The sequence below is a fragment of the Xiphias gladius genome, chromosome 24 (assembly GCF_016859285.1).
Source record: "Xiphias gladius isolate SHS-SW01 ecotype Sanya breed wild chromosome 24, ASM1685928v1, whole genome shotgun sequence".
In the NCBI taxonomy this organism is placed as follows: domain Eukaryota; kingdom Metazoa; phylum Chordata; class Actinopteri; order Istiophoriformes; family Xiphiidae; genus Xiphias; species Xiphias gladius.
This window is the reverse complement of record NC_053423.1, coordinates 888729-914429: the sequence shown is the minus strand read 5'-3', so window position 1 is coordinate 914429 and position 25701 is coordinate 888729. Positions and strand designations below refer to the sequence as shown.

The window sequence follows — 25701 nt, the reverse complement described above, 5'->3', positions numbered from 1 at the left end:
AGTGCAACAATATGGCCCATGTTGTTAAAGAGACAGATTGAAGTGCATGTACTTGTTTATACAACAAGTGAAGCATTTTACCAGAAGGGAGATGATTTTAAACCTTTCTGCTGAATGCGGCTGTGATAAAATTCAGAGATGGTGGTATAGTATACAGTCAATTATTTTTGAAGCTGTGTGCATGAGTCTGTCTAGTAGTTTTTTCTCGTGGGCTGTAGAATTTCCATACCATACAGTTATTGAGAAAGTGAGCACACTTTCTGTAGAACTGTAGCATTTCACCCCTTGACACTCCAAGTTTCAGTTCAGTTCACTTCAACTTTATTTATATAGCACCAAATCATAACAGATGTTATCTCAGGGCACTTTTCATATGGAGCAGGTCTAGAACGTACTCTTTATTGTTATATTTACAGAGACCCAACATTCCCCCAACCGCAAGCAGTTACCGACAGTGGCAAAGAAAAACTCCCTTTTAAAGGTAGAAACCTTGAACAGAACCTGGCTCTTAGCGGCCATCTTCCCTGACCAGTTGGGTTGAGAAAGAAAGAGATTTAGCTGTCTTCTTTAACTGTCTTAAAAAGAGTAGTCTTTGGTGAGCTTTCTCCTGGGAGGATTTCAGGGAGGAGGAGATTGTAGTCCCGAGGAATTTGAAATGATCCACTCTTCCTACCACATGTTTGTTGATGACCACCACAAGTTCTTAGTTTTGTTGATGTTTAGTTCCAGATTGTTATTGCTACACCAGTCAACTAGTGAGGAGACCTCATTCTTATAAGCTGCCTCATCATTACCGGAAATCAGTCCCACCATTTTTGTATCATCAGCAAGCGTAGATATTTTTAGAGTTTCAGAGTGAGAGATACAGTCGTTGATGTACAATGAGTAGAGCTGAGGTGAGAGGACACACCCCCAAGGGGCATCTGTGCTGGTGGTCAGTGAGTTAAAAATCTATTGTTGATTGATATTATTGTTACTACTGTAACACTTATTTTATGATAAAGTTTTTCATGATTAGTGTGATCAAAACACGTACTCGGTGAAATTATGACTACAAAAATGGGCAATGATTTCTTTTATGGCACAGATGCACATACAGTACATTCAGAAAGTGTTCAGACCCCTTCACTTTTTTCACATTTTATGTTGCAGCCTCATGCTAAAATCATTGAATTCCCCCTCATCAGTCTACACTCAATACCCCATTATGGCAAAGCGAAAACAGAATTTTAGAAAGTTTTGCGAAATTATTAAAAAGGAAAAACTGAAATATCATATTGACATAAGTATTCAGACCCTTTGTATGACACTTTAAAATTAGCCCAGGTGCCTACCAAAACAGTGCTTTTATTATTTGCTTCAGTATTCAGGTTTGAGAGTTAAACCATGGAGCTAACCTGTTCTGTTTTATTATCTTCTTTTGGGGCAATAGAGTCGAGTGTCAGTAGGATTGAGCCTGCGGCACTATCAACAAGATGATAAATGCTGATGGAATCACTTCCTTAAATTCAGCTACAGCGCTGTCACATAGACATCTAGTTAAGACATTTTTAACTAATGGCATTTAGTCCAGTGATAGGAATTCAGAAATAATTATATACCCGGCTCTTCCAGTCTGCATGTTGATGTGGCCTGTGTGTGTGTGTGTGTGTGTGTGTGTGTGTGTGTGTGTGTGTGTGTGTGTGTGTGTGTGTGTGTGTGTGTGTGTGTGTGTGTGTGTGTGTGTGTTTGTGTAGAAAGCGCAGTGTCTATAGCAAAGGGCGCTATATGAATGTGTGCGTGAATAGGTGAATGTGGCAGTAGTGAAAAGTGCTTTGAGTGGTCGATAAGACATTTACCCATCCATCTCAAGATTCAAAGAGCTTGAGAGGATTTGCATAGAAGATTCCAGGTGTGCAAAGCTACCCAATAAGTCTCAAGGCTGTAATCACAACCAAAGGTGCTTCAACTAAGCACTGGCCTAAGGATTTTGTCCCCCATTGGTTACATTGAGTGTTCTTTAAGAATGTCAATCTTTTAATGGGTAGTATGAACGATTACAGCCAGCAAAACCTGTTTCAGTGTTCGTATGGACATAGGGACACCTGAATATTTTTTTTTTTTAGAACGATTTGATCAAATGTGACCCTATCCTTTAAAGCAGTGCTGTGACTGAGATTCAAAGTTCATTCCTGACCTTGGAAACAGCTGTTGAATGCACTTTTTGACTACAAGTGGGGCTAGGGAGCTTTGATGAGGGGGTTGCTGTTTTGTTAGTATCTCGTGCTCTATAGCAAACATGTGGGATACACATATATATTCCTTCACAGAGTGTCCTGTGCTATCGTATACCATTCCATCACAGGTTGGTGTCAATAACTTACCAAAATTCATAGCAGGAAGAAGAAGATGATGATAGTGATCGGAAAATGTCATGGGGTCCTTATAATCAAAGGGGATCATCCTCTAGAGAGCGTGTTGGTACTCAGCAAATTCTATCTGCGTATTACAGCATTAGGTATTCTATGAGTACACCTGACCTTTATGTCTGAGGGTGGAGCTGGAGGAAGATTCAGGGAGTATCTTCTTTTCATCAGTGGTTCTGATAATTCCCTTAACTGACTTTCCTTTAACCAATTTCCGTATTTTCCTTAATTATAGCCAGTGACTCCTGATCAGTTATTTTGATCAGTTTTGATCTGGTGTTGGCAGATATCTATATTTTCCCCCTTACTTTCCAGTCATAGTCATAATTTCACAAAGTAATACTGCCCATCTCCTTTTTTGTCAACTATGTTGAGGATGCAGTCATCTTGTTTGAATAAACTTAATTGGAACTGTCACTGATCAGGGGGGTTCCATGATTATATTCAGTGCAGCCTTGTTGGCGAGCCAGTTGATCCGCACAGTGTGAGCATAAAGGTTGCAGGTTCTGGTCAAGCAGAAATGCTAATTAAATGCGTAGTGTGAGTTAACAAAGTGAGCAACATTAATAAAAGCTAGAGATGTCCCAAGCCGATCCTAATGATCAGTGTCAGGGCTAATCCAGGCATATTTTAATGATTTAGTAGTGGCTAAAATAAAGCAGATCAAATTCTGGTACTTTTTTTAAAACTCTATGATGTTTGGGGTTTTTTTTTTTTATGAAAGTGTGTGAATGGGAAAAATTATTGGGGCACTCAGGGGCTGACTCTGAATTGTGATGTTTAGGTTGCAAAAATACCCAAGAGTAAGTAGGCTCCCACACTCTCTCTTATTAGCAATGATCAGTGTACAAGATATTCAGGTAGGAGCTTCTAATGTTTTACTGGCGCTGATGTTCGGTTTCTTTCATATCAGCTGTTGCTCAATAGACTAATTTTGGGAGCCTGTTTATTTGTTAACAGGCCAAAATGACCATTGGCTGTTGTCAGTTTCCGTGTCTCTACTCGTCAAAGATCACTAGTGAGAGAAGAAGCTCCAATCTGTAACACCACTGTGCAATCAGAGTGGACTGAGTATTTTCATAGTTGCTACAGCTCCAACAGAGTGAGATATCCTCTCTAGTTAAATCGAAAGCTGATTGCCTCACATCAGTTACAGGAGTAACATTTAACCATTTAGTCCATACCATTCATTAATTCAAATAAGCTGATCAACCTTATCCACATTAAAATAAATATACTGTAAGTATCAGACTGGCTTGGTATCGGTAGATACTCAATATTAAAGGAGTGGGATCAGGATTGGGGCCAAAAAAACTTGATCAGGACAGTGTCTTCCCAGGTTAGGAAGTCCAACTGATATGTTTCTGATGGTCCATATTGAGTTAGGGGAGGGGCAGGATTCTCATCATCAGCTCATTGTACATGTTTGCCCAGAGTACCAACCACAGCCAAAAAAAATAAAAAACTGTATTGAACCTTTATGCTTTTTATAAACCTTTTATCAAGAGCAATTTTTGCTATCTTGTGTTTCTTTTTATTCTATCCAGGTCAATAACTTTGTGGTTTTTGAAGGCTTCTTCTTCAACAGAGCAGGTAACTTTTTCACTACTCTGATCCCATTTCTGGTTTTTGTTGTTGTGAAAGGGGTTATTTAATTGTTTTTCTTCTCTGTGGTAACATGAGCTACTAGGTGCGGGCAAGTAGGCAGCTTCAAACATGACATCCTTACTGGCTGAACTTGTGATTGGTTAGCATCCTTGGTATTACCATATCACCCCTAAATCTGCTTACCTTTGTTTTCAAAAAAGAAGTTGCACAATCCCAGAACAACCACATGCTTTTGTGAATATACAGTATATTATTAAGTTCAGTTAAATGACTTGTTTTGCATACTGCACCTTGCTTTTGGCGTCACGACAAATTCATCTTTTTGTTTGTGGAAGAAACTTTCACCTTCGTCAGAGAGATGCAACTCTGAAAAAGGGCACTCGACCCAAAAGTACTGATCTGCTTTTATTCCAGTTCGAAAATCTTTTGTTTCACCAAACTCTCCCAGGCTCACCCTCCTCTCCTCTGACGGATCAGGGGATGTACGGCTCTTTGTAAGGACTTTTTCTCTCTTTTCTCATACGTCCCCAGCATCTTGTGCCCCTTCCTATTTACCATAATTAGGTCCATAATATATGTATGATGCTCTTGGTCTCACTTATATATGTTCTCATAATCTTTCAGCCTGTTTCAGTTCCTCTTTCCCATCATGTCTACCTACATAGGTAAAATATAGGCTATGTATTGTATTATGCATCATGTCATATATTGAACCTACCATCCTAGGTGTCAGAGAGTATCCACAGAGAGCCACAACCTGTAGAACCACATCTAACCCCCATAGAACACCTAACTGACAAGAGAATACCTGCCTGTTTCCCGACCCTCCAATGTCTCTAAATGTCTGTCCGTTAAAGGTGCTTTGTGTGACACTCTGCCATAAATAAACCACATTAGTGTTATCAGTGTAAAGAATACAACCAATGTTAAGAAGATCAGTAGCCTCTATACCAGCGTCTACACTGCATTTTGTAATGTATCCCATCAGCTTAGATTTTAATGCTTAAAATGCATTATAAGCACAAAACAGGATTAGGTTTTATTCTTCCACTAAAAAGTAATGAAGGGCTGTCTGCAGCTTTCTGTATACAAAACATGGCCAGTACAAGGTAGATGGTACAACTTTAGGCCTGCAGAGACAGGCACCACCACCCTGTTATAGTTTTATAAGTGTCGGAATAGGAGCTTTTTTGTAAAGCAGAGAATAGGACAGACTCTAAGACAGCTTTGAAAAGGTGTCATGGTATTCTTTTAGTATTTTAGCATTTTTACCATAAAGTAAGAGCTATCTTAAGAGAGGTCCTGATGTCACCTCAGCTGCTTTTCCACCAGCTTCTGTATCTCAACACAATCCGTGTTTGAGGGTTTCTGAAATGCCCTTCTGGAATAAGTGAAAAATGTTCCTGGAGTTTACTATTCATATTCAAAGATAATTAAGTATCACCTAAAAGTAGTTGCTGTTAGTTAAAATTATGAAGGGTTTATAATTCTGAGTTTTTGTCTTGGCATACAAAAATGTACAGCTCCTGGGAAGTTTTGCTTGCACATTAGTGTGCATAAAGTAAGGTAGTAACTACTCTTTTTTCCTGTATCAGTGATATCCGTAAACACTCTTCTAATAATAACTGCCAAGATCTTTGCTTTAATCTCTGCTGCTTAAAAAAAACATATACACTGTTTTGCACTACCTGTCCTGATATTGATACAGCCATTTCTGTACTAGCTGCAGTCCCTAGACTGACCTCTTCTGTTAAACTGGTTTAACCTACTAACCTTCTAAAGGCTTGTGGGGAGTGTTGTTCATTAAAGGGTGCTGAAGAAAGAAATATTGATTAAACAGCATTAGAGTTTTTTTCTTAATTAACCATACTTATCAAGATGCATGGAGAGAAATACTATGCTATCAGGCTGCATTTTTAATGGTTTGCATCATTACAAATGTTTGTAAGTTTTATTACTTTTGAAAGTTCTGGTTTCACTTTGTCTCTCTGTTGTCGTTCATCAAGCAGCTAGCTATATTAGGTAATGCAAGACTGTTTACCTGGTACCCTGAGTTTCATGATCATCCTATATTAACACATTTTAGACTTTTTTTTTTAATGTAAATCCAAATATATATAAAATATATGATGATTGATGTTGAGCTAAGCATTACTAGTAATGTATTATTATTTTGTAAAAATAACTCTGAATTGCTTCTTTTATTGCACGTTTTATTGGCCTTTTGTGCCATCTTAGGTGAATGGGGTGGGTGTTGTACTTGGTGAGTGTCTCTTGTACTGCTTGGTATTCATGGACATGTTTGTAGTGACTCTACGCTGGATAGATCACCTTATCAACGTAGCCAAAGCTTTCACAGATGCAGTGGCAGATGGTGTAAAAGCTTGCATATTCCTTTTTTTTTAACAATGAAAAGAACAGGGAACAGGGTTTAGGGAAGCTAGTGAATGTCTGAGACATGTTGTAAATGTAAGAAACATTGGTACAAACAATATGTAAGATTGAGGCTGCCAATCATTTTAACCAGAGTTTCATTTATTTTTGTCAAAGGCACTTTAGTGAATTCGATAAAGATGAATAAAACAGCATGGTAAGGCTACCACTCCATTTCAAAACAGAATTCGAATATTGGACTCTAGTTATCCTAGACTGTTCGAGTAACTGAACAAGAAGAACTGTTTCTCTCAGCTATATAAACAATTGCAGTATGTTAAGTTTTGAGAGATAATGTCAGGAGCGCTCTGTCTTGAGGACACAAAGTCTAGTCTTAATTTCAAGTTTTCGGAGAATTTTTGCTTATTTCACAAATCTACTACGAGCTGTTGAAGATCTCAAAACCAGTATGTGAATTGTGTTTTAGGGTGGATCCTCCCTTTAAGCTTTTACAACCAGTACTCCAGGCTTCACCACTAGATAATGTTACAGTACAGGCAAAGGAAAGGCTGTTAAAATATAGTTTGTAGAGGACAGTATGTACGGCTGTTTTGCAAGGGGAGGGAAGGAGGGAGGGAGGAGACTTTATCCTGTACTGTTATTGGCCCTGCTCTGAATTTGTTCTCCTCCACAGCTGCCCAGTTGAGAAAGGTTCCCCTAAAAAAGCCAGATGGAGAGATCAAACCCTACTCTTTAATGGAGAGAGAAGGTAAACAGTCATTTCACTTAGCCATAAACATAGACATTAAACAGATGCCTTCAACACTGTTTCCTCAGTAACATAATCCCGGCTTTTGGCTGTAATGTTATTTGTAGTTACTGCTGTTTTTCTAGTACTTTGAGCGACTCGTGGAGTCTTAAACTATCTGATGCAGCACAAGTGACATGAAGTTAACAAGTGACTGCTATAAGGTGTTTGATGACTGCTTTTCAGCCACTTTACGTGGCAAGGACAAATCACAGTTACATGCAAGCAACAGATTGTATAAAACCCTAACATAAATATTTAAAATCAAATATTGCATGTTTGTATTTGATGAGGTGACTCATGTTCAGCCTTCTACATTGAGACAGGAATTGTACTTTCTTATATTGAGGCATAGTTGGACTCTGCTCCTGTTATTCCATATAGATGAAAGAGTTAATTATATTTTTATAGCCTTGCATCACAAAAACATGTCTTACAAAATTTTCCAGAGTACAGGGGTCAGCCTAGACCTCACAAATGAATATTCAGTCTCAAAATAAAATTCTATCAGATATGAGGGAAAATATTTAGATTAGCACTTGCAGCTAGACATTTTTGTGTCTTAAAAACTTGTAAATGTTGAAACTAAATACAATTGTTTAGTTCGTAATTTGATACACCAATTTTAATAGTTAAGAACACAAGGTGTTGAACTTCATAATTTCCCTGCATTTGTATGAAAGATGATTGGCTGTTTTATTGTATGAAAGAAGGAAAATAGAAAGGAAAATACCAGGGAAATCGAACAAGCATGAATGAAATTACAATTTCGTATGACTGAATATCTCACATTAAAAAAATACATTTATAATGTAGAATATTATTCACTGCTGATTGATAGGTCTATTTACTGGTGTTTTTATTATAAGATGATTACCCTGAATTAAAATAGAGCCTTATCCACTACTCCACCAATTTAAATCATCAAGATCAGTTTACTGTCTTCTGTCATTCTTGGGAGCTTTCCAAAGTCTGAAGAAATAACTTCCATGCCCATCAGGGTGAGCATTTAACGAGGTTGGATGGTCAAACAAAAGATATTGTCGAGATGCATTAGGATCCAGTGTTTTTTGAGTTTGACCTATAGAAGGGACTAAAAGAAAGTGTGAAAACATCTCAGCTTCCGCTGCTTTACTTTTACCGTTCTTTTACTCATCTGTCTATTGCAAGTCCTCCAACTTTAAAGCAGTGCGTTACTAAATTCATTGGCTACTTTTTAATAAGTCAGCAAACATGTCTTTGCAGTAAACGTCCTCTGCGTACTATTCATGTGTAACCCAGTGCTCAGGTGGCCGTATAAAAAAAAATCTTAACAATTAGTAATAGACGGAAATGACTGCAGTCTAGATCACTGAAGTCATGACTTCATTCAAGTTTTCATATACATAGAGTCATTATATGAGATTACTTTCCTGTACAGTGGTACGTCAGGAGGAGAGGGCTCTTCCCTGGCCATTTGCTCCTCCACACTCCCCCCAGCGATCGGTATCCTCCCAGTGCTCCCACTCCCTCAGTGTGGGATCCTCCCCCAGCAGGGTAACCCCTCAAGCCGCCCCAGCTTCTGCCCTTGGGGCCAACAGGGACCACAGCCCAAAGTCCCCTCTCATGGAGCGCTGCAGGGCAAGACGCACCAGGTAAGAAACGGCACACATCCAGTACTTCTGTCCATATTCATCTGTATTAAAATCTTATCTGTCATCTTTTAAAATAATTCTCATGTAAATCTAAGATGGAAATGAACATTTTGCACACTGTGATGGAAGACTGCAGGGACCTGTCAGTCACGCAAATGGAAATGCAATTTTACAGTGTGTTGGCCTTAGAAACAGAGAAAAAAAACGGTATTTTAAAGTTTGTGAGTTTATACCTGTGTATTTGTCTCAGTACCATTCCTACTGTCATTTAACTATTTTTTTAAACCGCTGCATATTCATTGGATTCCAGCCATAACATTTTCGATGTTCAAGGTTCCAGGTAGAATATACTGCCACTCTCACCATATACAGGACTCAGGGGAACAAGTTTCCATTCCTTCAGTGCTATGCTGTAAACAATTATAACAGATACAATTTAAAAAAAAAAAAAAAAATCAAATACAAAGACAGAAAGTGTAAGTATTATTAAGTTGAGTAAAGTCCAATGAATGGACAGTGTCATCACACATGCAAAGATGTGCCTCTTTTCTATTAGACAAGATTAGGTCAAAACCTAGTATATAGCTGAAGTGCCTTTTATCTGTTTCCTTCCCCCCACTGTCTTAGCTCGCATATACAGTAATTTAATACAGCCGATATTCCCAATAAAGCTGTTCTCATTTATGTGTTTTTCTGTCTCTGTCATCAGACAATGGAACAAGTAGGAAAAAGTGAATGAAACACAGCCCATTAAGACTACACGTGACCAGCAGTCATTTCCAAGCTGCCGATCTGCAGTGCTAAAATCCTGATTTTATAACTGCAAAGTCCTCTGACAAAATCACCATACACATAAATTAAAGACAACAGCTGTTCTATGATTTCAGCTATATTTACCTGTAAAATGATCACTTAGAGAGAAAGTTAGAAGGTCATTAATGTGTATGCAGCTGCCGTGTGTTCAGTTGAATGAAACACATAAAGAGGTGTGCCTGTGAAAGGAAACCCCACCTCGCGGGGCAATACTGGCAACACTCTTCTATGGACAGTAGCACAGGTTTGTCTAAAAAGTGGCTAAATTTGTTGAAAGGTGCTTTTGTGAAGAAAGGTCGCTTAAGGGGTGAGAAAAGTGGGTAAATCTAGCGAAAAAGGCACTAAGTTGGCAACACTACATGTAATGTGATGACACAATAGAAACAGTTTTTGCCAATTCATTTTGAAAGAGCAACGGCCGATGGGGAAATTCCACCACTCACCCAGCCGACTGATGGTGTTACGTCAGCACTTAGTCACATGGCATTCGGCTGACCAGTGGTGTAATTTTATCACTCACTGACTCACTCATTCACATAGTCAGTCAGTCACGGCTGCGTTTATAGGGCAGGCCCCTCTGTTGCAGTTCTGCAGAAAAAACAGTAAGAAAATTCTAATAAGGTAGGTGTGTGTCTGTCTGTATTTGTTTGCGCGAGAAGAAGGAGGGGCGTTGTTAGACCTTTATATGTGTGTGCACTGCTCGGCAGGAGGGAGTAAAGAGTTCAGTAGCCTAACAGCTTGTGGGAAAGAACTGTTAGACAGTAGTATGGTTCTGGTCTGATACCACTAAACCTTTTTCTAGATGGCAGTGGCGTGAACAGTTGATTGGAGGGATGAGAGGAGTCTTTGATAATATTGGTGGCTCTGTTCTCTCTTCTTCCTTGCAAAAGGCTTCTAGTTCTGTGAGAGATTCTGTTCTTTTTAGGTCTATCTACAGATTTTCAATTATGTTTACGGTCAGGGGACTGTGTGAGCCATGGCAAACCCTTCAGCACCTCTTGAGGTAGTCCATTGTGGATTTTGAAGTGTGTTTAGAATCATTATCCTGTTGTAGAAGCCATTCTCTTTTCATCTTCAGCTTTTTTACAGACATTTTTTTATCCCAGAATTTGGTGGTATTTAATTTAATCCATGCTTCCCTCTACCAGTGAAATGTTCCCCGTGCCACTTGCTGCAACACAAGCCCAAAGCATGATCAATCCACGCCCTTACTTAACAGTTGCAAAGGTGTTCTTTTCATGAAATTATGCACCCTTTTTTCTCCAAACACATCAATAGTCATTGAGGCCAAAACGTTCTTTTTTTTAACTTCATCAATCCAAAGTTCTCTCTGAAAGTCATCTTGGTCTTCCAGACCTCAACTTAATCTCCACGATTCCTATTAACTGCCATTTCTTAATTACATTACGAACTGAGGAAATGGCTACTTGAAAAACTTTGCCATCTTCTTATAGCCTTTTCCTGCTTTGTGGGCATCAATTATTTTATTTCTCAGAGTACTAGGCAGCTGCTTCGAGGAGCGCAAGGCTGCTGATTGTTGGGACAAAGTTTGAGGAGTCAGAGTATTTATAAAGCTTTGAAATTTCCATCACCTGGACTTTCCTAACGATGACGATGAACAAGCCATAGACCTAACAAGCTAATAAAGGTCTGGCACCTTGGTAAAAGTTATCTAAGCGCTCGAATCTCTTGGGGTACCCAAACTTTTCTATTTTCCTCCTTTCCTTTTTCAGTAATACAAATACAAAAATATTACACTAAAACAAAAATAATACACCAATCTTGCTTAAAAATGTTGAAAAGAATGGCCTTTAACTTTATGCCGCTTGGAGATCAGTTCATCTTCTACTCACTTTACTATTCAAAATAACAGAAATTTTGACCAAGGGTGCCCAAACTTTTTCATCCCACTGTAGGCACGACAGTGCTTTGAGCTAAATCTAAGTTTGCAAGTTTTCTTAGAATGTCATTAGTTTTCCAGGTTTTTGATCCTTAACAAAGTACCAAAAACTGAACAGATAATATGAACTTATGATGACAATAAATGAAAAGTGAGAGGATCACCAGAGTCATTAGTACACGTTGAGATACTGTATTTCACTGGATAATTGAAAACTTTGGCCTGGTAGTGGCTCTAGATGGAGATTTAGTTGATTACTAAATTCAGTAGGATTTTTTTTCTGGGGACCAAGACTTCTCTACAGTTTCATGGCCTTGAGCTACACTGCTGACAGTGGACAGTTATTATAAGACCATTTCTTTGGAAGAAAGTAGTTCCAAAGTTGGTGAAATTGTTCATATTAAGGTCTGTGAATTATCGAAGTAGCACCAGTTTCTCTAAGTCTCCCTCAGGCTGGATTTTGTTTTTGTCACCGTCACTTGCTTTTTCAGAAGTTAATATTTTTTGCAGACTCGGGAAAAGGCAGGAATTTCGAAAGGTTTAGTTGGTTAGCAGTGAAAAAACAGTGCCCTTCTGTTATTTACCATAGAGCAATCTGACAGAATTGCAAATAAATTCAACCCTGGGGCTTCCAGTATTAAAAAGTAACGTCAGCCAGTCTTATAAACTAGCTTGCCCTGCCAAATAGCGGTGAGAGTATGCACACCCATGTTGGGTGAGAATCTAATTATATCTCACATTAATGTGCTGATTCATTATCATGTGATTTATTGATTCAAATTAAATCATTTCATATTGATTTCACTCAACTTTTACTTCATTCATACATTGGTAACTTCTGTCTTCAGTTACATTAAATTTCCCTTATTTAATACAATAAATTACACTCATGATTCTTGCATAAATCCTGGTCATATTATTTCTTAATCACATTTCATTTTGCACATAATATCAAACAGTAGTAGTTTGTAGATAATTAATAGCCTGATTCATCTTGCTGTGGTTTGTTCTGGTGTTACTCTCTATAGTGTAGAACAAATTAAAGAATGGGAAAAATAACTTGCCATATATAATTATTATTTTTGCTTTTTAGGTTTTAGGCAAATAACAGTTGCTGACCTAAGAGACACTCAACACTTGTAAATGAGACGCAAATGTATTTATTTTTGAGAAAAGTTTTGGTGCAGAAAGTGACCTTATGGTCCAAGGCTGAATCAGATCCTGTCTGTGCCCAAGTAGCTAAGCATACAAATAACCACAAATTAAACGACCAATTTAAGACCTATTCAATGATAGCATAGGCATAGGCCTTCTGATTGCCCCTAGTCAGTGTGCCTTAGTTACTGTGCTGCTGTGCTAGAATCCTGATACTTGCTTGCATGTCTTATTATTTATTGATGTTGAAATGCAGTAATGCAGGGGGCCAGTGTCAGTGCCAGGTTTTCTCAATTTGGCAGATGAATGTTATGTTCCGCTCATTAGTCACTTATTGTGTCCAACACAAAGAGACAACCCATTTCTCTCCCCTGCTTATTTGTTCTGCTCAACCATGGCTTTCTAAAAACTGTCTCTTTCTCTCTCTTCCCCTTCCCCTTCAATTTTTTGTTCACCCATTCCAACCCATTTGTCCTGTTCTACTCCTTTGATAAATTCTGTGTACTGTCTCCTCTTTTCACTGTCATCATCAATGGGTAATACAGTTCCCTAAATAGATCTCAGCTGGGCTTCCATTGACCAGTCTCTGAATAGCACCATTGACTCCTCCCTTTAAAGGAATGGCTGTGGTGTCTTAGCTTGATAGATAGCCTGTTTCTGTGACATGGAGAAGGGGAGTCTGCTGTTGTTAGAATGATTATTTGACTCAAACAAGGAGGGGCTCATTTGGGCCTTTTTAAATAATACTCGTTATGTACGCAGCAGAGGGGAACATGATAGCTCTATCTTATCTGCTTGCCTTTTTTTTTTTAGAAACAATTAAAGTATGTTCCACAAAATTGCACATGTGAGATGTCCTTTTGTCATACAACTGTTACACACATGAATTAGTATTAACCAAACGAACTGGTTTTGTAATATAAGGCTCCACCTTCTATTCCAAAATCTTATTTCCATTCTGTGGCTTTTTATTTTTTATGTTTGGTTTTATTGATACACCCCGTATGGATTTTTTCTGTTTTGTTGTATTTTGTTTTTTACTCTCTTTTGTAATCATATCCTTTTTTTCCTTTGTTCCCTTTTTTTCTTACTGTTGTCTTACCTAACTGTCCTTTGCACTTCCATCACTTCTTGTACTCCTGTCCTGTCTCTTTTTTACCCTGCTCCGTATGTTTTTGGTTTTCTTCTCATCCTCCTTGGCGGCTGTTGCCATTTTCTCTGGCAGCGAACAGGGTCTAGTAGCCAGATGCAGCCTGTACAGTCGGCACATGGACAGGAGAGCTGTTGGACTGCTGGACAGACACTTGCCAGGTAAAGTTCAGTGAAGATGTTAATGGCAGTCAAAAACCTTGTTAAACAAATACATGGAAATCATACTGGCCTTATCGGTCACATTGAAAAGGATGCTTGATTACATGCTTACTGTGTTATTTTGTTAGTTAGTTTGTTCACACTGGTGTGCCCTGCACACTGTTCATCACCTGTACACACTTTATTAAGGTTTCTGTCCTCAGATCCTCTTCAGATGTTCAAAGGACTATAAGGACAAAAATGCTGTTAATAAAGCATGTACAGATGATCAACAGTTAGCAGGATTTTTTTGTTTCTTCAGTCAAGATTCTTTGGTTCTACGAACCTCTTAATAAGACTTTATTGTGTGCAAGAACTTTGATGTAATTATTATCTATTGGGATGTTTTTAGGTGACTAAAAAATCTTAATTGAAGGACCACTTACTAGCTTTGTCAGAGCTTTCAACCGTATTTCAGTCTTTGTCAGGTGTCACTACTTATGGAACAGCAGGCACATAATAATAAGTGGTCATATATGACACCTGAGCCAGTTCCTTTCAGTGATTAAGACTGAGATAGTGTAGAAAGCTCCAAAAATGCGAGTGGACGTTGAGTTAAATTCACAAAATGTCATCACTTGGCAGCTGTAACGTACTGACCTTCAAAACCAACAAAAATCCAACCGTTCATTCATTATTTATTATTATGTTTCATTTTATCATGCATTTATTATTATAGTCATTATTTAACTTCAGTCTCAACTGCACCAATCAGTCTGAATTCATTTAAAGGGATAGTTCACTCTATAATGACCTGAGTGGTGATGTTTGGACTAGAGGCTGACCTCGGATAAATCTGTCTTTCCATGCTAATGTATTTCTTTCTGTAATATTGACTTTTTACAGAGCTTCTACCCAAAGAATCTGTGTAGGTTATCCCTCACTGGTATTTTTCTGGCTCTAATTTCTAAACACGTGCCTATTTAAAACTGATATCTTGAATTAATGGTGAACAAATATTACTAAACCGTGATCCAATGCTGAAGCGGCTGCAGCATATTAAACAGCTGTCAAACGATAATTCAGCAAAAGAAAATCCATTTAACTCCTGGTAACTTCCAGACATAGTTTAATAGACCCAGAGAGATAGTGCAAGTGGGTGGATCCCACAGGATTTCCAATCCAATCTGAACCTTTAACTCTGACCACTAAACACAGATCGATTCAATAGATATATTGATTATAGATTTATATTTTCATGGCATCGCAAAATATTGATGACGGTATAAACTACACGCGCTGAGCACTTTATTAGGAACACTATCCTAATATTGGGTAGGGCATCCCTTTGCTTTCAAAACAGCCACAGTTTTGTGCCATACATTCCATAAGATGATGGAAACATTCCTTTGAGATTCTGCTCCATGTTAAATGATTGCATCACATCATTTCTGCAGATTTGTCAGCTGCAAATTCATTCTGCCAATCTCCCATTCTACCACATTCCAACAGTGTCCTGTTGGATTCATATCTGGTGACCGGGCAGGCCACTGAAGTTCACTTAACTCATTGTCATGTTGATGAAACGAGTTTGAGAAAACTTATGCTTTGTGACATGGTGCATTATCCTGCTGGAAGTATCCATTAGAAGATGGTAAATTGTGGCTATAAAGGGATGTTGATGGTCAGCAACAATATTCCTAAGTTGCAGCATTCAGACCATGCTTGTTTGATGTTAAGGGGCCCAAAGTGTGCCAAAAAAACATTCCCAACACCATTACACCACCACCACCAGCCTGGACTGTTGACACAACGCAGGTTGGATCCATGGATTCATGCTGATGACACCCATTTCTGACCGTACCATCTGTGTGGCTCAGCAGAAATCCAGATTCATCAGACCATGCTACATTTTTCCAGTCTCCAACTGTCCAGTTTTGATGAGCCACTGCCCAATTTAGCCTCAGATTTCTGTTAATGGCTGACAGGAGAGTAACCCGACGAGGTCTTCTGCTGTTTTAGCCTATCTGCCTCGAGATTTGATGTGTACTGAGAACCTTTTCTGCTCACCAAAGCTGTAAGGAGTGGTCATCAGAGTTACCGTAGCCTTTCTGTCAGATCCAACCAGTATGGTCATTCTCCTCTGACCTCTGTCATCAACAAGGCGTTTCCATACGCAGAATTGTCACTCACTGGATGTTCTTTGCTTTTGGCACCATTCTGAGTAAGTTGATGTGAACATTAACTGAAGCTGCTGACCTGTAACTGCATGATTTTATGCATTGCACTGCTGCTACATGATTGGCTGATAATTTCATGACTAAGCAGACGTACCTAATAAAGTACTAGATCAGTGTATATTCAGCCTATTTGCAATACGTGCAGTATTATCTCAAATTTTTTCCTTGATTTCACTCTGTCCTCAGACCAGACAGTGAGTATTCCCATGTTAGAAAATAAGGTAGCTACTTAAGTGACAGCATGGTCATTAAGCTGTTTGAATAAATTGAGGTTTCCTGTTTTTTCCAGTGTTAATTACAAGACACATTCAATTTAGGGTGACTGTATTTAATGGGTTGTCATAATCAGATATTGCTTAATACTAAACTGGGTTTCAGTAGGAAAATTTTACGAAGATGATGTTTTTTTCATGGGAAAGTTCAAATTTAAAGATGCTGAATGTTGCTGTTTTTGGCTTCTATCCTAAGAATATAGAGCCATTAAAACCACCCTGACTGAATTGTACAGTAATAGTCAGATGCAGTACAACCAGGCAGCTCTGCTGTCTTTCCTCATGTGTTAGTACCTTGTGCCTCCTCAGGTCTGAGGCCAGTGGGGGATCAGTCATACGCGCTGGGATACAAAGACACACACACGTTGGCCAGTATTCACACATTACAAAGCAGGTATTTACACTACTGCACTAGACATTTGGACATTTAACTGTTCGTTGTCAGCATGACAGAAGAACATCAGAAGGCTTAGTGATTCACCCTACGTGCAAACATTTGTGGCCAAAACACAGTACAAAATGTGGTTAAATGAGACTGTCCTCACCAGAAATTGGTTGTTTGGTCAGACACTTAAAGCTGGAATTGTAGCTCTGTGCATATACATTTAAATATCACTGTGGATCTCCCTACAGAGGCATGTTGTGGGTAACCAAAGGTTGTAGAGGCTTACAAAGGAAGTGACATACACACTTAACAAATTTCAGTGTTTCATGAGACAGTGCACAATGAACAAGCTGATTTGTCAATCCAAGTTCCAGTAGAGATGTGCTCCTGATATTATTGCATGATGGATAAGAATCTAAACATCTAAAGTGCCCAAAACATTTGTGCTGAATTATAATACCACTAACAACACGCCGTCTGCCCACGACATGTAGCCATAGCAAAAGTTTGTTTACTTTATCTCTGGTTCTCCTGACGTCGTAAAGCCTGGTAGCTGCTGTTGGTCAAAAACTGACACCAACATGCTCCTCCAGCTGCTGTCAGTCAAACACAAACACACTACTCCGGCTGCTGTCAGTCAAACACTGACACACCTCTCCAGCTGCTGTCACTCAAACACCGACACGCCTGTCCAACTGCTGTCAGTCAAACACTGAAGCAGCATGTGGGGCCTCCTCCAGCTGCTGTCAGTCAAACAACGACACACCCCTCCAGCTGTTGTCAGTTAAATACCGACGAGCCCCTCCAGATGCTGTCAAACACCGACATGCCCCTCCAGCTGCTGTCAGTCAAACACCGACACGCCCCTTCAGCTGCTGTCAGTCAAACACCGACACGCCCCTCCAGCTGCTGTCAGTCAAACACAGACACACCTCTCTAGCTGCTTCCACTCAAACATTGGCATGCCCCTTCATCTGCTGTCAGTCAAACACCGACACGCCCCTCCAACTAATGTCAAACAACGACACGCCCCTCCAGCTAATGTCAAACACCGACATGCCCCTCCAGCTGCTGTCAGTCAGACACCGACACAGGCCCCTCCAGCTGCTGTCAGTCAAACACCGACACGCCCCTCCAGCTGCTGTCAGTCAAACACCGACACGCCCATCCAGCTGCTGTCAAACACCGACACGCCCTCCAGCTGCTGTCAGTTAAATACCGACACGCCCCTCCAGATAATGTCCAACACCGACACCACCCTCCAGCTGCTGACAAATACCGACACGACCCTCCAGCTGCTGTCAAACACCGACACGCCCCTCCAGCTGCTGTCAGTCAAACACCGACACGCCCCTCCAGCTGCTGTCAAATACCGACACGACCCTCCAGCTGCTGTCAAATACCGACACACTCCTCCAGCTGATGTCAGTCACACACCGACACGCTCCTCCAGATAATGTCCAACACCAACACCACCCTCCAGCTGCTGTCAAATACCGACACGCCCCTCCAGCTGCTGTCAAATGCCGACACGACCCTCCAGCTGCTGTCAGTCAAACACCGACACGCCCCTCCAGCTGCTGTCAGTCAAACGACGACACGCCCCTCCAGCTGCTGTCAGTCAAACACCGACACGCCCCTCCAGCTAATGTCAGTGAAATACCGACACGCCCCTCCAGCTGCTGTCAGTCAAACAACGACACGCCCCTCCAGCTGCTGTCAGTCAAACAACGACACGCCCCTCCAGCTGCTGTCAGTCAAACAACGACACGCCCCTCCAGCTGCTGTCAGTCAAACAACGACATGCCCCTCCAGCTGCTGTCAAATGCCGACACGACCCTCCAACTGCTGTCAGTCAAACACAGACACACCTCTCTAGCTGCTGTCAGTCAAACACCGACACGCCCCTCCAGCTGCTGTCAGTCAAACGACGACACGCCCCTCCAGCTGCTGTCAAATGCTGACACGACCCTCCAGCTAATGTCAGTGAAATACCGACACGCCCCTCCAGCTGCTGTCAGTCAAACAACGACACGCCCCTCCAGCTGCTGTCAGTCAAACACCGACACGCCCCTCCAGCTGCTGTCAGTCAAACACCGACACGCCCCTCCAGCTGCTGTCAGTCAAACAACGACACGCCCCTCCAGCTGCTGTCAGTCAAACACCGACACGCCCCTCCAGCTGCTGTCAGTCAAACACCGACACGCCCCTCCAGCTGCTGTCAAACACCGACACGCCCCTCCAGCTGCTGTCAAACACCGACACGCCCCTCCAGCTGCTGTCAAACACAGACACACCACGCTCCACCTCCTGCTGTCAAACCAACAACACACCGACCTGCTCCTCCAGCTCAAACACACCCCCATGCCTGCTTGTCAGACAAACAACACCATGCCCCCTCCAGCTACTGTCAAACACAGACACGCTCCTCCAGATGCTGTCAAACACCGACACGCCCCTCCAGCTGCTGTCAGTCAAACACCGACACGCCCCTCCAGCTGCTGACAAATACCGACACGACCCTCCAGCTAATACAAGTCACACAGACACCGGGATACCTCTCCAAATCATATCAAACACAGACACTGACACGCCACAAGCTGGCTGAGAGGAGAAGGAGTATTTGATATTTCTCCAAAGCTGTTTTTCCTCATTTTAATAATAAAACGATCTATTAATAGTACATTTTAAAAAAAACACACCGACTATTTTTGACTGAAAACAGGGATGACTAAATGTGATTTCAGGTGGAGTTTTACTATACAGTTTTAGTTACCTAAACCAAAACTTAACCAGAGAGGTTGGCTGTTCAGTAAACAACTCACTAAAACTAAATAATTTTCAAATGGTTATGTGGGTCCTTTTTGGAAACACTGACAAGTTATTGTTTTGTCATTTAGGTGGGAGGACTTGTAGAGTCAAAGAGTTGAGTTGCTTTATGCAGTGTGATTTTAGTCACATATGTCTACACATTGGGTTTTTATGCAGTAAATTTTTTACCCAATTTTTAGCCAACATTTTTGCCCTATACCTTCATCCTTATCCTTCTTCCACTGACCCTGTACTGTCCTTTAACCCAGGTTCCAGCCTCTCTCATTTCCACTTCTGTCTGCATCCAAGAAGGATGGCATCTGCAGCCAGACCTCCTTAAACAGCAGAGACACACACCTGAATACAGAGGCTGAAGCCTGTGTTGCTGAGGAGAAGATCAGGGTGTTGGACAGTCCACAGTGTCAAGCAATGTTGGTCAACCGGAGAAGCAGGAATACAGGAGCACCTGGCCCTGGTGATGGGGAGCTAGTTCTGTGATGATTGCTAAAATTTATAAATTGTTTAAATGTTGCTGCAAAAAAAAAACATTTTGAATTCTAGAGCCATTCATTACTTTCGGTCAAATATGTTCAGTTTTACATTTAGAGGTGTTAATCAGCATTGGTGCAATGATTTCTTGGCCAAGTGCTGAGAGCTCCAACTTTTGAACTTTGCTTAAGGGCCCAAAGCAGCAATATTGAAGTGGAAGAGGGTAACTAAATGAGTATTAACTTACGCTAGTGGTTGCTGCTTAGTCTAATGTTTCAGTATACTTTAAAAAAAGTGCCTAAGATTGTCTAACAGCGCTTCAAACCCCCTTTCCAAACGCAGAATCAGAGGGCTGTGTCAAATAATTTTTGTAAGACAAAGCCATTCAGAAGTGTGACACTTTGTTGTAGCATTTGGGAACAACATACTGTGCAATGGTTACTGAAGTCATCCAAAACTGAGCCACAATCTGAGACAAAAAATATACTAGAGAACATGTTGCGATGGGATCACACCAGCCGCGACGCCTGTTTACATGTTGACGTTCTGACCCATGAGTACTCAGTAGTTATTACTACATTATTTCATGAGTACTCAGTGCTCATGTGTTGAACCACACCCATCTTCGAACTTGGCTTTCATTTTGATCTCAACTACACACCTGTAAAGTTTTGTGACTGTATCTTGCATGATTGTGACGCTGTCGTGATGAAAAAAATCACTCCACAGACAAACAGATAGACAGAGAAACACATTCCAAAGTACTCAAAACTGCCTCTTTGGTAGTTTCAGCTACAGTAGGTGTCTCCAGGACCACATTTATGGCATTATGACACACACACACACACACACACACACACACACACACAAATGCTTTAAACAAAGTGCTCGTCAGACTGTCTTGACAGCATTTTTCCAAAGTGATGGTAGGTCTAGTGATTTAATTACTGCTAAGCATTATGGCTGTACCAGCTACTTACTGACCACAACATATGCTGAATGTTTTGATTGGCAACAAAAGAAAATGATGCACCTCACTGAGCTCAACTAACTTTTTTGCCAATACTCCGCTTCTTTTCCATAGTGTTGCTCACTCCACTGGAGGATTTGGCCAGCCCACTTCTGTCCACTTCCTATCTTAACAACCTGTGCCCTGAGCTTGTTTGGTGTTGATTCATTTAGGTAAACAGATGGTCGCAGACAGAAACTAAACCAAAACACTTCAGGGAGGACATTTATCATTCACTGTCTATCAAGGTCTCAACAAAAGAGTTGCGTTCTCAGCAGCATGCCACTCTCCTCTTTCTCCGCTCCCACTCTCTTGGCATCAACCCTCTGAAGGCTTATGTTAAGACCTACCCTCCTGAAGCTTTAAAGCCAATAAAAATGTGAGATGACAACCTGTGACTGTGAAAAAACTCTAAAACAGACAGTTCAGTAATCACAAGTACTTTACACATTGGTCAGGTGTGTAGAAGGGTGAAAGTAGGCAGGGTTTTAACTTTCCTTTTAAGCTGTCTTTTTCTTCTTAAAACTACTTACATCACTTTTGGTGAGACAACATAAATGTTTTCAAGGAGAGACTGAAAGTGTGCAGTCTTATCCCTATTTGTAGAATTTATGGTGTTGAGGCTACAAAGACACACAAAAGACACAGTTGCTGAACAGAGATTGGGGAGGCAGTGGGATGCAACCAGAAAGGGACTGTAACAGAAGGCTTTTTCACCCCACCTTTCACACATGGAATTTTTTTCTTTGGCTGGCTTATTCACTGGTCATTTCAAAGTGAAGCTAAGCTTGGAAACAAAAGTTGTGGGACTCATGTAGCTTTAGTCATAACCCTTGGTGTTTGCATCAGTTAGTAACGTGAAAATGAATATGCTCAAAAAGAGATACTCTCCACATAACCCTACTGGCACATAGCCAAGGAACTACTTTCTTCCCAAAAAAGTGGTGCCAGTGAAAGCTGTAGACTGTGTGGAGAAATCCCATTCACTTCCAGTATATTGGAGTGGAGGCACAAGTTTCTGGGGCAGATATCCAAAACCACAGCACCTAAAACTGAGGCCATCTCCAAGGCAGTACACCACTTGGTTAAGTGAGAAAATATTTTTTCTTTTTATGCTGGGTAAACTGACCCTTAAGCTCAAGCATGAGGAAAAACTACTTATCAGATGTCAACATCTATGTTCTTGTACCCATAATGCCTTTTGGAGTAATTTCTTTCAGTTGACTCAGAGTCTACTATGCAGTTCTTTCAGAGGAGGAACAAGCCTGGGATTTTCAGACATTTTTGTCCTAAACATCATTATTCTGTCTTGTCCAAAAAAACTGACCCCCGGAGGAAAGACGTCTGAATTCACATTAGCTGTGAATTGTGCTTATATGATGTGATATAATGTGCTTAAAACAGTACAGAAGTAAGTAAAAGCAAGACATATGGTACCTTTCATGGTAGACACAAGTTTAACCAGTATACTTTGATACTACGTGTTCCCACTGGTAGTTGAATTCCTGCATTGTTTTAGCAGTTTTCACAGAGAAAATAAGGATCCTGTTAGAGAAACCATCTTCAGAAACCAGACCGAAAAACATTTAAAAACAAGGTATGAGGAGCATTTTTAACTCAAGTTACTCTCATTTATGAAAGGTGATGAAAAAGCCACGTGTTACATCATCAGGGCCACAGCAGAAGCACTGTGCGGTGTATACTGCCATGTTTTATAGTGTATTTCTGTCAGTAATAAACTAGAAAAGCAACGGACTTGTCCTGAGAATTATTCAAGCTGAGTTTTCTCTTTTTGCAGTCAGCTCCTGGATCCAAACCTTGCTCTCCTTTGGCAGTGACTCAGATTACTGCTGCAACTTATCAGGCAGCAACTAACTGCTTTCAGGCCAAATGTCATTGAACAGTGATGACTTCTTCTGCCTTGGTCATGTGCAACTGAGTTAAATAATGCCATATGATACCTGGGTTTTGGTAACAAGTTCAACTTACTACTTTTTTGTGCTTTCAGCTGAATCTCATGGTCTTTATTAGCAAATGCAAGTTCCATTACTGTTCAGCATTAGTGTTTGCTGTGGTCAACAACACATGCATCTCATGTCTTTCCATCTGTCTCAGTATCCCAGCAACCTCTGCTTAAGCAGGGGTTGTCCTGCCTCCACGCATATACTAACTGCTGCTCTGAAACCACTGCTGAACACTGACCTCTGTCGTTGCATGACCACTGAAGAATCAACAGACACATCAGACATACAAAAACAGGACTTTATTTCTTTTTCTTTAAAACTCTCAAAACACTTATGTTATCCTGTTTGTCTTCTTGCTCATCAACAAACACTAACATTACTGCCCCCCCTACATATTTTTGTGTTACTATGCTGATTTACATGAGATGCCACTGCAGTAATGGTGGCTTGTTTACTTCCAACTACAGCTCCTATTAATAAAAAGTGTGGATTCGCAAATATGGTCAGTTAGCACAGATTTTGGTCTCTGCACAGACCCAATGGTACCAACCCTGACAACCTCACTGTGATGACAAGACTCAGATAAAAAAAGAGAATATTTAATACATAAATTATACATGTTTAGAGGTATTGGTAGGTGTATTTTTGAACTTTTGGCAGATCTAACTGTTTCCCTCTACTTCCAGTCTTTAAGCTAAGCTAGGCTAACCGTATCCTGACTCCAGGTCAGTAGGGTACTGAACACAGACGTGAGATTTTGGCATTAATTTGAACATATCACTGAATTTATTTCCCGAAATGTTGATCAACTAATTTAACTGATATACTTTTCTACACAGTGTCCGAAGGGCATCAACATTTGCTCCAGATATATTTTGTTACACAAACATCCTACACAGAAGCTCTGTCTTTTGAAGACTTGTTTAGTTTTATAATTTACAGTGTTAAGGAAATCCGTAACAGGAAACAACCGAGCCACTGTTCCTCCTCCTGACTCCCGTTGTGTCATCAATGTGGTTTCTAGTCAGCCTCTCGGACCAAGGAGAGGTAGATGTTGGACTGGAGGAAGCGGGGATAACAGTCTGTGTCCAGGAGCGAGTAGATGCATTTCTGTGCGTGGGACAGAGAGGTGTGAGACGGCGCCTGCAGCAGCTGGATGGTGAGATCTCTGGTCTTACTATCCAGGTTCACCTACAACAAGACAACGCAGTGATTGCACTACACTCATTTAAAAGGTCAATTGCAGTATATTACGACCTAAGTATTGCTTCTTTTTGTTTTGACCATGGCAATTTCTATCAGCTTAACTGTTTAAATGTTTCCCATTTTCTAATTGTTTCTGCTTGTTTGTGACCTTTCAGACTTTTTTTTTATTGATGTACTCAATATACCCTGCTGAATATATTGTGAACGGTTTAAAGTTTTACTATGTAACTTTTAAAAGAAGAAATGACAAAATCTTTCACTTACAAATGAAGAATTCAGTTAATAAAAAATAAGTGGTTAAAGGATAATTTGGGTTTATTTCAACTTGGTGTATTTCCCATAAATGTGGCTATTGTGGCTCTATGTATCGTCCTAACTTTGCACTTGTGACCTCCCTTGTTGAGATTCGGAGAAACAAGGACTCACTCAAAACAGCATATATTGGGGCAGCCAGCATAAACATCCTACAGCTTTCCAAATAAAATGAATTTTACATGAATCATTTCAAAAGCTGGAACTAATCATGCTGCATGATCATCTGCACACACCAGTTTGTTTACATTTGTGAGGCCAACTTTGCCTGCCATTATACTGTATTCTGAGGAAATTTAAAAAGCTAAATAAATAGCGAATTATGCTGTGGAGTATTATGAAAACGAGTCATTTCACTGCGGTGGTTGACTGTATTTATCCAAACCAGCGTAAACAGACAAGGAGCTGAAACAAATAGGCAGAAAGGCAACAGGACCATCCTGAAAGACAATGTACCTCGGAAACCAGGTGACTGAACAGAAAACTTTTGCTGTAGAATTCAGACTTTAAGAAAATAGATATGTGCCATGGATTATAGTGATTCCAGCAGTGTAACTCCAAGGAAGGATTGTGCAGTGCTTATCAACTTTGTCCACCTGGAGACTTTTACTTCCCCTCTGGAAAATTGACTAAGGACAGAGGCTGACTGGACAAATGCTCAGTTCTCCATACGATGAGAAAAAGCCACTAAAACATGTAAATTGCTGTTTGAGGGATTACAATATGTGTCCCCACCAATAAACAGTAGCATCTGATTACGTTCCTGGATCCACTGTAAAAAATATTCAAAATTTTAAAAAATGTAACATCTCAGATTTTAGTGTTATGCAGGGTGCTTAGGTCAGCCCCAGATATAGATCCCTATAAGTTAGCCATAATGGCTATTCCTGGCGGCTACATTCTGTGTCTACTTTGGATCAAACTCAGAAACAAACATTTGAAGCATTTATTTGAAAAGTTGTAGGACACTTGTGCTGGTTGCCCCAATATACGCTATTTTGCACGAGGTGCTTGTTTCCCCGAATCT

The 25701-nt window shown here is 40.4% G+C and overlaps 2 protein-coding genes across 5 annotated transcripts in view; one reads left to right on the top strand and one right to left on the bottom strand.

The window, feature by feature from the left end:
- The first annotated feature begins 3241 nt into the window (after positions 1–3241).
- atat1 (alpha tubulin acetyltransferase 1) lies at positions 3242–20889 on the top strand. Its single transcript, XM_040121808.1, has 7 exons — positions 3242–3265; positions 3953–3998; positions 7081–7155; positions 8615–8828; positions 13922–14007; positions 16808–16892; positions 19964–20889. The coding sequence occupies exons 1-7, from the start codon at positions 3242–3244 to the stop codon at positions 20190–20192; spliced, it is 759 nt and encodes a 252-aa protein (XP_039977742.1). The 3' UTR covers positions 20193–20889.
- A 2551-nt stretch (positions 20890–23440) lies between these two features.
- Positions 23441–25701, bottom strand: part of si:ch211-152p11.4 (regulator of G-protein signaling 1) — a 30385-nt gene continuing 28124 nt past the window's right edge. For all 4 annotated transcript variants that reach the window (XM_040121184.1, XM_040121185.1, XM_040121182.1 and 1 more), the window contains exon 7: positions 23441–24347. In XM_040121184.1, coding sequence (XP_039977118.1) covers positions 24177–24347 — 171 coding nt within the window. In that variant the 3' untranslated portion in view covers positions 23441–24176. The remainder of the gene's footprint in view (positions 24348–25701) is intronic.

Coding starts and splice junctions, on each gene's coding strand:
- atat1 (XM_040121808.1), top strand. CDS start 3,242: ATGATCAGTGTACAAGATATTCAG. Junction 3,999..7,080: donor CTTCTTCTTCAACAGAGCAG/GTAACTTTTTCA, acceptor TCTCCTCCACAG/CTGCCCAGTTGAGAAAGGTT. Junction 7,156..8,614: donor CTCTTTAATGGAGAGAGAAG/GTAAACAGTCAT, acceptor TTTCCTGTACAG/TGGTACGTCAGGAGGAGAGG.